The sequence below is a fragment of the Vipera ursinii genome, assembly GCF_947247035.1.
Source record: "Vipera ursinii genome assembly, chromosome: 2".
Lineage (NCBI taxonomy): Eukaryota > Metazoa > Chordata > Lepidosauria > Squamata > Viperidae > Vipera > Vipera ursinii.
Window position 1 is genome coordinate 100,773,420 of NC_139513.1, and position 14,176 is coordinate 100,787,595.

The 14,176-nt window shown below is 34.7% G+C and overlaps 1 protein-coding gene across 1 annotated transcript in view; it reads left to right on the top strand.

The window, feature by feature from the left end:
- SLIT3 (slit guidance ligand 3) overlaps positions 1–14,176 on the top strand; it is a gene marked incomplete at its 3' end in the record, with an annotated part of 545,814 nt that overhangs the window by 334,772 nt on the left and 196,866 nt on the right. The window contains exons 7-9 of the mRNA XM_083351312.1: positions 704–775; positions 6,460–6,623; positions 10,692–10,833. Coding sequence (XP_083207438.1) covers positions 704–775; positions 6,460–6,623; positions 10,692–10,833 — 378 coding nt within the window. The remainder of the gene's footprint in view (positions 1–703; positions 776–6,459; positions 6,624–10,691; positions 10,834–14,176) is intronic.

Below are 14,176 nucleotides of genomic sequence, written 5' to 3' on the forward strand. Positions count from 1 at the left end.
AATATCTGATTTGCATCTTAATTATAGTGTTTCTATTCAACTATTAGCCTACTCCACTTGACCTCTTTGATTTGTTTTTACAGAAGTCAGTATACATAAGAACATAAAAAGAGTGTTGTTTATTCAGTTAAAGATCTTTATCCAGAATATTATCCATAGTGGGCAACCAGATGCCTTTGAGAAGTCCACTACCAAATGATTAGTGCAAAGCTGCCCTCCTACTTGTGTTCCTTAGCAACTGATATTCAAAAGATACAGACTCCAATAAAGGAAGGAAAATAATTTGCTTTGGTAGGGTGGGGATGTGGAAGATTCCAAAATTACATCTCCTTTAGTCATAGATTTATTATATAGAGACTGTAGAAACAGAGTATATACTGATTCTGTTTTCCTTCTTTAAAATTCACTTTTGTTATTGGTAGTATATTATATTTACATAACATGGATTATAGTCACTCAAATGAAGAGTACTTCATTTTAATCAAAAGTTAGTCATTGTGTGTTGTGCTTGAGATATTCTGAGCTTTTTTTGTTTGCATGTATCTGTATGTAGTTATTGTTATTTACAAGAGAAATGCCTTTCTAAATCTGCTTCAGTTGTTCATATGTTGCTTTCTTTTAACAGATTATGGCTGGTTCCATAAATAGCACTGTCTTAATATTGCAACTGATACCATCTGTGTTTGTTTTCCTTTCTTTATAGTACCCTCAATAACAACAACATATCACGCATCCCTCTCACCAGCTTCAACCATATGCCAAAGATCAGAACCTTGTAAGTACTCTATCATGAATCACTCATGACTTCGACTGACATATATGGGCACTGCTGATCTTTCTGTCTTGATTCATTGATGAAAACAAAGGCAGTGTAATAGCTGCTTCTAAGAAAAGTGCTGTTCTTTTGTTACTCTTTTATTTTAGCATAGACTATATGGAGAAGCCTAACTAGAGGTGGGAGGGATTAGTGGAAGAGAACTCGATCTACCATTTTTGTTTTTCCAGTGAAGCCAAGATGTCATGTCAACATGTGGAGGACTATAGAATATAGAGACATGTGCTGCTTTGTACAAGGCCAGTGTTGTCAAAAGTTGGTGAACTGTTCCTTGATGGAAGCCATATGGAAAAATATTAGATGATAGGTTTGTAAAAAGAGCAGAAGGAAGAATGTCAATTATTGTGCATCCTTTTCCTCCTTTAACTCTTCCACCACTGTTCTAGAAAATAGAACTATATTTTGGCTTCAAAAATCTGCACAACCATCAAATCACAGCAAAAAGATATAGAAAAGACTAGCTTTTTGCTGGAATCTAATGGTTGCATGGATCTTTGCAGCCCACATATGATATAGAGACTCTTAAACTTTTAGCGAGGAGTTTCAGGGAGTTCTGGAAGGTAAGTATTGTTGGAATTTTCTACCTTCCCTCTTTTCTTGCTGGAAGAAGTATTCCCTGGGTGGAATCTGCTCAAAACATTAACCTTTCAGGAAAGTTAGGATTACCAACCACAGAATTTGGTATTGCATTAATTTCAGCTACCTTTACAATCTTTAAAGGTAAAGGGACACGGTGGCTCAGTGGGTTAAGACGCTGAGCTTGTCGATCAGATGGTCAGCAGTTTGGCGGGTCGAATCCCGAGTGCCGCGTAACAGAGTGAGTGCCTGTTACTCATCCCAGCTTCTGCCAACCTTGCAGTTCGAAAGCACATAAAAATGCAAGTAGAAAAATAGGGACCACTACGGTGGGAAGTAACAGCGTTCCGTGTGCCTTTGGCATCTAGTTCTCGGACAAACGCTGGCTCTTCGGCTTTGAAACGGAGATGAGCACTGGCCCCTAGAGTCGGAACCTTTACCTTTACCTTTACAATCTTTACATGTAGCTGGCTATAGCTGTAATATGAAAATCACTTTGATATAGTGGTTAAAACACCTGACTAGAAACTGGAAGATCTGGAATTCTAGTTCTGCTGTAAATATAAAATCAACTGGATCACCTTGGGCCAGTCCCTCTCTCACAGCCTAGGAAAGAGGTAATGGCAAACAACTTCTAAAATCTGAAAGAGGGAGAAGTCCAGGCAATTGCCAGGAGTCAACACTGACTTGAAATGCTAGAAAAAAAATAAAAAAAAACAAATTAGAAATAACTGTAATGTAAATATTATTGCAATATTGATGATGGAGTATGAGGTCTCCCTGGTATGGTAAGAATGTAAATATAAATCAATACTTAAATCTGTATTTTTTTAATTTTATTGCTTGTTTATGTTGTGTCATTGGCTATGTCTACAGTTTACATAAGACACAGTTTATTTGAAGTGTACTGAATTGGGGGCTGTTTTACCAATAGCATTAAGCACAAAACAAAGAAACCACATTATGGCTTAATATGATTGTCTGTTGAATTCATCCTAACCAAAGAAATGCTGACCTATTGTCATTCAAAAATGCTAAATCATTCTTAACCTCTCATGCACCAGATGTACAACTTCCATATATCCTTTTTAGCTATACAGAGTGAATTTTACAACTTAACCTACACAAATGTGAACACACTGCTGAGAATAACTAGCTCTTCACAAACCACTTGGAGCAGTGCTTTGTGAAACAACAAGCATCTCTGAACCTTTTGTTCTAAGTATCTTTTCCTTCAAAGATACGGCATAGCTGCTTTGAAGATTCCCAACATTGTTTGAACATATGTACAGTAAAAGAAGCCAAGAGTGCCTCAAGAGGAAAGCTATTTTCTTATTCCCTTGAATACATTCATGATTCATATTTGAATGCCTTTCATTTTTATTGCTTATAAATTATATTTGGAATTAAGTATTGGTGTAATTTAATTTTAACAGTGTTGAGATCTCCTCTGTGGTTCAATCACATATTATGAGCAGCCGTAGTTTTAGACTATTTCTTCTCAACACATTTAACAATGAATTCTTCTATTACAGATTTGTGAAACTTGAAGTTAAATAGTATCTTTCAGCATGCACGTCAGTCCACTAAGATCAATAAGGGGCTGCTCTTTGTAGCCTATCTCTTAAGTGCAAAAAATGCAAGAATATCCTTACATTTTATTTCTAATGGACTTTCCAGTTTAGAGTATTACAAATTGTGCAGGTGTAATCTGCTTGTTGATATTGTAGCATTAGCAATATATATGTGATATCATTGGCTCTTATTATGGTTTTAGACTTACAGTATATGAATTAATTAATGCTATGCAGAAACATTATTCTGTTTTTTTGTTTATCCATCATTCAGTGTTTTCTTTTCCCCCCTTAAGAGGCGTAAAAGTCTAATTTGGTGAAATTCACATAAATGGATGTGTGTGTGAGAGAGAGGGAGAGGGAGAGAGGGAGGGGGAGGGGGAAAGAGAGGGAGAGAGGGAAAGAGAGAAAGAGAGATCCTATATTGCATTATCCAATGAGCCAATGATCTTCAGGGCCCATGGATGCCCCTATTTGAATTAAATCTTACAGGAAAGCTGCTAGAAAGAACTGTTGTTACTGAGTTTTGTCAGATGGAGAAACAGGGATAAGAGCACTGCTTACCCTACCTTTCTATAGAAATAAATTAAGTTCCAAAAAACCCCTCCACTCCATATGTCAACACAGATAAAGTTTGAGATAGGAAAAACAAAACTATCTTTTTCCAAAGGAGAAACGTTTTAGGAAATTGGAGTATAGATTTTGGCATCATATGAGCTTTTATTAATTAAAAGGTGTTTATATTTTTGTGAATTTTCATGGAAATATCCTAAGCTTGTATCTTGACTATTTCAAATCGATCCGTAAATGTGATAAGCTGATAAGGTCTTCTGCCATTTTCCTTTTAGTTTAATTTAAAAGATGGCCTTGTATGTAGTTCCCTAGAGACTTATATTGACTAATTTCCTTTTACTGCAATTAAAGGGGAAAACAGAGAAAGAAGTCATAAATGGGATTTCAGAGAGAGTTTTTATATTGAATTTTAACAATTACATTGTACGAAACTTGAATGCTGACGCAAAATGATATTCTAGAAATTTAATTTAGGCTGTAACTAAATGTACACCTTTAGAAATTACAAAGTATACCGTACTCATTCATCTTTTGTATGCTATAAATACCAGTTACATTCATTTTAAAGGGGCTCTTTCAATACATGTATGCTGTGAAATAATTTATGAAGCTTCTTAGCAGTCTTGCTCTTAATGAAAATTGTAAGACCGGAATGATATAAAAAGGTTACATTTCTCATTTTATGTTTCATCCATTTTGTTGCAGTCTCCATTGTTCCTCAGACCAAAACAAAAACAAACAAACAAAAAGATGTGACTAATAATATTTCCATTTACTGTCACCCTTTACTGCCAATTTCAACCTTTCATGTTTTAAGAAATAAATCATTATGGCTGGAAGATGGAATACTTTGTTTAATTTCAAGCTCATTTGAAATTAAGAAAAACTGTGCAATAACAGTGCAACACTTAATACATGTGTCTTGCTATGATTAATCTATTATTCAATGCCTTTCCTAATTTCTTTTTTTAGTTTGTTTGCTGTATGTATTTGTATAAATATCCTCATTTAGAACTAATAAGAATTGCTGTGCATTGATCTGCTTTCATTTCCATTAGAAAGCTATATTTATAGAATTTATTAACCTGCATTCATTTTGTCTCATTTTATTAATATTGACTTCCCTGATGAATTTGCCACAATTAATGACTGCAGCGGTATTAGGCTGTCCCCTTCTGATGATTAAAATAAACCCAAACAATTCTAGTACACATGCCATGTATTGGACACTTCTATTCCAGTTGGTCCTTATTATAGTTTTATATTTCTATAAGATGGTTAAAGCTTGACAGATTGTTTTCCACTGGTTTGTCTCACGGGAAAATTTCTAAATGCACTCAATATGTTGCAGAATTCCAACAGAAATAATATGGCGTAAACCCCAAAATGCAGCCCTAGGTACTGAGCGTTGAAAAATAAAAATGCTATTTTTTAAAAAAATTGAAACTAGTTTTATACAACTAGAGATGTGCCAGATAAATGTGTTCAGGGTTTGTTACTGACAAATATAATAAAATAATCCCATTATTTTAAGCAGATCAATTACAAGTAAATATGCATAGTTTGTACTGTTAATTGGCTTAGTAGCTGCTAAATATATTTTTTTACAAAAAAAACATTAAATCTGAATGTGAATCTCATGAACTAGTCTTTTCCCATTCTCTCTAGACCTTGCCTGGTCTTTAATAAATAGATATATACCGGTATGCTTTTTATAGCGGGAGTACTATTCGAGCTTCAGTATTATGGATAATTATTAGATGACAATGAAGAGATTTAGAAAAATCAAATTTGAAATTTTTACAGCTAGGTAGCTAGCATACTTTGCCCTGCCAGTCAGAGCCTCAGACTTTATTGAGCCTAGCAAGGACATAAATTTTAGAAACTTCCCAGGGAAAAAAAATGTTCCTGCATGCCATCAGCAAACATACAAATCTGGAGACTGTCAGTTTGGGCACCGCTGCTGAACTCAACAGCAGTGGCCTGGCATAAAGATCTTTGAAATGCTTAATTTATTTTGTGGATGGATCTGGCTATGTTTTACAGCACTTTATGTTTGTCAGCCTTCTACGTGCTGTTAGTCTGTCAGAATGATGGCTTTGTTTAACCCTGTCCAACAGAAATGGCAGCATTGTCATGGGAACTGTGCTTTTAATGCCTGCCTGTCATGACTCATAGAGGTAGAAATGAAATATTTGATAGTTTATTTGGACTTTCAGGCTATTTTGTTTTTTTGTTTTTTTTATAAAGGAACTTTTTGCCAGACAATGTGACAAAATACGTGCAGCTTTACAAGACAAAAGGGCTCCAGTATCAAAATGTCATTTATATTCTTTAAGTAAGGAGTTGTTGCAACATATGAACCATCCTTGTTTAATTTTATGCATGTAAAAAGGAAAAGGCTTAGTCTGGATGGCATTTACTTGGTGTCTTGTGGATAACAACAAGTAGGCAAGGACATTTTCAACATTTTTTGTGCAGCTATTTGCGCACTTCCCATACAAATTCAAAAGTTCTCCAGGCCTCTGAGAAAAGATTGAAGGGTTGGGTAGAGAGTGTGATACAAAGGATGAATCCAAAAGTTTGCCTACCCTTCTGTTTTTACTACAAAGAGAACATTTTGTCACCTTTTAAGAATGTTGTCTTTTACTTATTCATTTTTTAAAAACAAGGATGCAAAAGTCTCCTGTTATCAAAGTTCAATCATGATGAATAAATAAACTTACTTATGTGCCATACAGTATATTTCCAGTTTCCAGTTCTATAGCCAATTTTTTTTATTCACAAAAGCAATGCAAAACATAGAATGATTATTTTTTTTAAAGGCTCTTAATGTCATTGTCTCCTTTTTCATAAGGAGGAATGCAAGCCTGACTTTAATCCTGCTCTATCCTTTTGTAGGCGGCTTCATTCCAATTATTTATACTGCGATTGTCACCTGGCGTGGCTTTCAGATTGGCTGCGTCAGAGGCGATCGGTTGGACAATTCACCTTCTGCATGGCACCTGTTCACTTGAGAGGGTTTAATGTAGCTGATGTTCAGAAAAAAGAATATGTCTGTACAGGTAATACCTCATTATTTTACTTTCTTCTCTCATTTTGTACTAGTCTTCACATTAACTTGAAATAAACTACTGTAATGTTGGTCCTTTTAAATGTCACTGTGCCAATTCCAATTCAGTCGTGCCTCAGTTAAATAGAGTAATAATATTTTAAATTACTGTGATTTGTTCCTAGGCTTTCTGAATTGTTGGACTGTGCTAATGGTTCTATACTTAGGATTTTTTTTAATGTTCAGATCATATTAATGTAAAAGACTAATTAACAAATAATATACTCTTATTTCTCAGGAGAATGCCTTCTGAACTTTATGTCTGACCTGCATACAAATTTATGGAATAAATTAGCAAATGTATGTAAAGTTCTGGCATTCAATTTAATGCATAGTGGATACATATTGTGGCAAAAGAAAATAGAATATGATCGCTGCACAACACAGTTGTGATATTTAAATTTTTTAAACTGATTTTGAAATTGTACTTAAGTTCAGGACCAGCTACTATGCAAAGGTGAATTATTTTCATGTTGCATAAGGAATATATATAAAGTACACAAAGTGGTGTACAGGATTCTGATATTTATTTTTATTTTTATTTATTTTAATCCCATTTATATCCCGCCCTTCTCCGAAGACTCAGGGCGGCTTACAATTTAAGCACAAACCAATGTGCTTAGCAGTATCCTTCATTCTATGTATATGCCTGCTTATTAGGGCTTTCCCCCCCCCCCAGCGGCATTATTACAAAGTCAGCTTAATTGCCCCCAACAATCTGGGTCCTCATTTTACCTACCTCGGAAGGATGGAAGGCTGAGTCAACCTTGAGCCTGGTGGGATGCGAACCTGCACTAATTGCAGGCAGCTGGTGTTACTTAAGGAGGCATTAGCCCACTGCTCCACCAAGTCTCCTTTGCATTTCTAGGAAGTGCAAAAACCCATACATGATCATAGAACTTCTCTGTAGTGGTGCTCTTGCTTTAGCATCCTTCATTAAATAAACTTTTTTAAATAACTAATGGACTGGAACTGTTCATTCTTCCATGCCTGCATTCATTTCTTTTACAATACATCCTAAGTCATGTTGAAAGATCAAAAGAGAGATGACAACTTTTGACAATGTAGACCACAACCTTGGTAAGCTATAAAAAGGTGGAATAGACAACACCACCACCAAATGGATCTGTAGCTGGCTGGCAATCTGTACTCAATGAGTAGTCCTCAATGGCACTACATCCACATGGAGAGAAATAAGCTGTGGGGTACCACAAGGTTCCGTCTTAGGCCCAGTACTCTTCAATATCTTCATAAATGACTTAGATGAGGGAATTGAAGGGAAACTAATCAAATTTGCAGATGATACCAAACTGGCAGGAGTAGCCAACACCTAAGACAAACTCAGGATCCAAAAAGATCTTGACAAACTTGAACAATGGGCCCTGTCCAACAAAATGAGTTTCAATGTGGAGAAAAGCAAAGTTTTACATTTAGGCAGGAAAAATCAAAGGTACAAGTACAGACTGGGTGAACCTGGCTTCAAAACAGTAACTGTGAGCGGGACCGTGGAGTCCTAGTGGACAATCACTTAACCATGAGCCAGCAGTGTGCAGCAGTAGCCAAAAAAAGCTAATACAATCCTAGGTTGTATAAACAGAGGCATAGAATCAAGATCATGCAAAGTATTAGTAGCACTTTATAAAACCCTAGTAATACTGCAGCATGTTTTGGTCACCATATCACAAAAAAGATGTTGAGAGTTTGGAAAAAAATCAGAGAAGAGCAACTAAGACGATCAAAGGCCTGGAGACTAAAATATACAAAGAATGGCTGAAGGACTTGGGTATGGCTAGTCCAGGGATGGGCAACCTTGGCTCTTTTATGGACTTCAATTCCCAGAATTCCTGAGCCAGCCATGGGCTAGTCTAAACAAAAGAAGAAATGGGTCACATGATAGTAGAATTCCAGTATCTGACGGGCTGCCAGAAAGATGAGGAGGTCATGTTATTCTCCAAAGCAGCAGAGGCAGGACAAGAAACAATGGTTGGAAACTGAACAAAAGAGAGAAGCAACCAAGAATTAAGGAGTGACAATGAGGACAATTAACCAGTGGAACAGCTTGCCTCCAGAAATTGTGGGTGCTCCATCACTGGAGATTTTTAAGAAGAGGCTAGACAGTCACTTGTCTGAGATGGTATAGGTTCTCCTGCTTAAATGGGGGGGGGTGGAGTAGCAGACCTCCAAGGTCCCTTCCAGCTCTATTCTATTCTATTCAATCATATTTTTGCTAACAATATGTCAAGTGTCAAAGCCATGAATTCTCAGTGGAAACTCTGACATTTCAAAAACATACAGTAAAAATATCCCAGTATTCTATTTCTTTTATCAAGAAACAAATACACTGTTGATATATCAGGCAAGGTTGTATAAGTTTTGTATCTTTAGGGAACTGAACCTATATTTCAACTGATACCATTCATAACCACATTTGTATATAGAAATGTATTTTCTAATCCGATCTATTATTGCTTTTTTCAGAGAATTTTTCAGTGATATCTATTAATGATACATCAAACTTTTTTCAATGCATTTTAATGTTTTTTTCAAAATAAGTGTGGAAAAATATCTTCCAATAATATATGCACAATGTTTTTGGAAAATGACTGTTGTGTGTGGGAGAGATATTTCCTGAATGTTTGTTTTGTAAATCAGTATTGCCTTAGTAATTAAAAAAAAACCCCTTCAAATAGTGTGCACAAAACTGTCCTCATCTCAATACAAAAAAAGGTATTACCCAGAAATAAAAAAATAAATGCTTTAACAAACAATTAGATAAGTAAACCTTGCAAGAAATAGTATCCTTTCTTTAAAGTTTAACATGCTTGTTTCTGTATGTATAGTTATGTTTTATTATAAATATATATTAGAAATATGATTGTCTTAGATAGTGTTTAAATAATTTATACTTTAAGAAATAGGATATAGAAACATTTTAATTTGAAACTAAAGTAATAAAAGAGATTGTATTTAAAAAATAATTTGGAACTAAATGTTATCAATATCCTAATAATCCTCATATTTATGAATAGCATTTCCAGGGGGGGGGGAAAGAAGCATTAATTCAGGAGGCACAGTTATGAGCTATGGCTTAAAATGACTTTAGGACACTGATGCCTCTTCTAATTCATCCAGGTTTGTCTAGATGAGGCTGCCTTTAGATCTAGTCTGCAAACTTCAATTGATATAGGCCAGGGGTAGGGAACCTCGGCTCTTTTATGACTCATGGACTTCAACTCCTAGAATTCCTGAGTCAGCTATGCTATGAGTCATAAAAGAGCCGAGGTTGCCTACCCCTGATATAGGCCATATTGGATTCTAGTTTGTTTCCAGATGAAGTATAAATTTCACATAAAATTTAACTAATTTCAATAAAAATTAGTACTTTGTTCCTTTCTTAAAATACAGAATGCAGTCCTCAATAGACATGAAAGTATTTTGAAGAACAGAATTTAGACTCTGGGAAGATTATTAAAATTAATCTTAAAAATATGTAGAGAATGGTTCCTGTGTTCTTACTATAGAAATGCATGTAAGATTTTGTTTTGTTACATTGTTAAGTATTGTATCAACTGACATATCTCTGATAATAAAATAATATCATTTGTGGCATCGTTTTCTCCTTCCTCTACATTAGAGCTTCTCCAGATTGGCTCCAGCAACATGTCTGGAACAAATACATTGAAGGAAGTAATTCAAGTACATAAAATATTCAATATTTAAAGGGCAATAACTTTGCAAGAAGGGTTTCTCTCTTTGATAGCTTTTCACAACATCTAAAGGGAGTAATCAGTTAGACTACCTATAACCAGTGCTTTTTTTGTAAAAGAAAAAGGTGCCGGAACTCACACATGTCACACATTGCCTACTCTACAAGGTTCCATCCAAAAAAGGTGCCGGAACTCCATTCTGAGTGTTCTATGAGGAAAAAAAGCCCTGCCTATAACACCACTCAGGCTAATAAATTTTGATATAAACAATGCTACATTTCAAATAGTGATTTTATTTTTCTTTTCCTATTCAGGTTCACATGCTGAACCACCATCCTGCAATGCCAATTCTGTCAATTGCCCATCTGCTTGCACTTGCAGTAATAGTATCGTGGACTGTCGGGGAAAGGGCTTAACTGAACTTCCAAGCAACCTACCAGACAATATCGTGGAAATGTAAGTATCTTAACCCTAGTGACCTAAGGAAAAGTTCAGGAGAGGTCCACCTGCCCACCCCATATACTACTAGCTTCCAATTTGATCTGTTTCCATTAAAACAACCCATTAAAACAATTGAAGCTGGCAAGAAAGAAAAAAAGCATCAGTCTTCAGCAATGTCTATAATCTCCACTACTTCCCAAGTAAAACATCAGCTTTCTTATTAAATAAAAATTTATGGGTATCTGGACACCATGACCTTACTGGGGGGCATGTCCACATACCCAGAAAGAGGACAAAAATTAAGATTTGCATAGATTTTTTTCAGGATATGGTGGCTAGAAGGAAATAACACATAATGTTCTGTTAGGTTGGTGCTTATTTTTTTTATGCTAGCTATTTGTGAATCAGCAACATTTTGCAAAAAGTCCTATAACATGTTCTTAAATAACTATCATAAAAATAGTTAGGAACTCTTGCCTTTGTATCCTTTTCTCTGGTAGTGTAATTCAGTCAAGACAGAAATGTCATGTACGCCATGTTCTTGAAAGCTACAGTTGCAAGAAAAAGTATGTGAACCCTTTGGGATTATGTGGAGTTTTGCATGAATTGGCCATAAAATGTGCTCTAAACGTCATGTACAGTATATGATAGAGAAGGTATCCATTTCCCAGACGTTATCCTTAATTTAAATATTATTTTTAAGGCTACATACAGTCAACATAAATTCAAAAAAGAGACCTTCATAAATCAACCAGCTTAATAAATCAACCAACTTAATAAATCATTTTTTCTTTTATCTGTCCTTAACATTTACAAAGTATAGTAGTCAATCACTTGGGATTTTTAAAATAATAATAATAAAGAATTTGTGCTGAATTTTAGAGTAGAATAAGAGAAAATTTTAATTTAATTCCTAATATGTATTCTTTTCTACATTCTAGCCATCAAACTTTATCATACAAAAGCAGCAAAAGTTGGTTGGTAGAACCGTCATTCCCACAAGAAATAACAATCTGCTCTTTTTCCCATTCAAAAATGTTGCTTTGAGTTACTAATAACACATCAGTTGCTGTGTGAAATGATTATCATTCATAATTTAAACATTCAGAGTGATTTTTAATACTGTTTTTTTAATCACTTGCCAGTTTCAAAGAGCTGTTAAAAATTTGTGTGAAAGTGTGGTACCAAGAAACTAGTCATGTTATTTGCTTATTAATTGCATTGATATTAAATGAAAAAGCAAAATATAATAGTTTTAATACTAAAAAATGAATTTACATGCATTTACATGCAATGTGCATGAATTTACATGCAACAGTATTATACTTACAAAGAAAATCAAGTACATGAAAAGCGAGCTGAAGATCTAACCTAAATTCAATGTTATATTCTTATATTCCCTAATCCATGAAAATAAAGTTGGGGAAAGTCCTAAAAATGCATGTAAATTCATACATCTTTAGTATTTTCACCTAAATTTATTTTCATGGATTAGGGAATATAAGAATATAACACTAAATTTAGGTTAGATCTTCAACTTGCTTTTCATGTTCTTGATTTTTTCTATAGTTGTAAGTATCACTATTGCAAACAAGATTACCCTGGTTTTTGAGAGAAAGACAAAACAGAGAGACAGATCTGTCAAAATAACTAGCATTAATTGGAATAGCTGTATAATGTGTATGTATGTGTCTCTCTCTGTGTGTATGTGCATGTTTCATTTCTTAAAACATATAGACTTCAGTGCCTCTCATTATTCTTTTTATTTTAAAATTAATAGAAATTTGTGGGTTTTTCTCTGGAACATAAGACAGTTATCTTTTTGGATTATATTCATCTATTGCACAGCATGCTTTTATAATAACATGGAATTAAAAAAATGCCAAAGTCAGTTTCTTTGGTTTAATCTCATGTAGAGTTGAAAGCAGGTATTGATGACCAGCTATGTAATGAGTTTTCAAACTTTGCAAAATGACATCCTAAAATGTTAAATAAGTATGTGTGAATCTGTCACTGGTAAATAAAACCAGTGATTTAATTGATGCTTAGGGTTGACCCAAAAACAATTATATTGCTTATTTTTAAGGATTAAATTCAAAATGAATTTTTAAAGAAAACAATGACAGAAATGAGATTAACTTGTTAGTAAATCACAGATTTGCAGGCACTTGATCTAAATTCGATTCCTTGTCTTACAACTGCAGAAGATTCAATTGACCAAAGTTATGATGGCTAGCAAAGATCAATAGCTCTCAACCAAACCAGTAACAATCATGGCATACAGAAGATAGCAACCGGAAATATAAGTGAAATAAATTGTAAATGAAATAAAAGGATTAATTAAATGAATGAAAAGAAAAATAGATATAGTAGACCCTCAGTTAAGTAGACCATTTATGGGGACCTGTTTATATCCTGTGTATATCCATTCTCTTTTGCAGGCTTAAAGAAACCTACTTAAATTGAACTGAGTTGGCCATTTGGTTAACCTTTTACTCAGTTTAAAGAGGTTGTTCTAGACCATGGGTGTCAAACTTGATCGCGTCACATGACATATTGTGACATATCACAACATTTTTTGCCTTTGTGGAGCTGAGGTGGGCATGGCCTGCATGTGACACATCTGGCCCACAGGCTGCCAGTTTGACACCCCTATTCTAGAGTTTTTCAAGCTTTTCCACCCTAAATATCATTCACAAGCTTGTGCACTACTTTCCTGCAAAGTTAATTTATGAACAAGTTTAAAAAGACTATTATCAGCAGAAAAGAAACTTCATTTTTTAAAAAAATTTCCTATCTGTTTAGAAATTTGTTCATTTATTCCTTCTTTTTGCTTGCTTTATTTTTTCCCATCAGCTAACAGACCCTAGAAATACAGGTGTTCTTATGACCACTATGTTCACACAAAAGTTTTGATGACTTTATCAAAAACATTTTTTATAAAATTGAACAACACAGTGTTGACATTTCAACTCCAAACTTTTTTGTTGTTTAAAAAAAAATAACACGATTGATCATTATATTAAGAAATCAATCAAACAATCACATTAAGTTGGATACAGAGTGGTTCCCCCAATTTTTATTACTATCACAATATTGATTTATATAAATTGTCTGCCTGGGGCACCAGATATAAAGCTCTAGATGCTTATCATCTAGAACAGTGATGGCGAACCTTTTGGAGACCAAGTGCCCAAACTGCAACCCAAAACCCACTTATGTATCATCGGGTGCCGGGTGGGCGTGGCCCATTGGGTGGGTGTGGCCAATTGGGTGGGCATGGCCCATTGGGTAGGCATGGCTGTGGTGATAACGGCAGATTAGGTGGGACTAAAAAGTTCAATCAATCAGTTCCAAC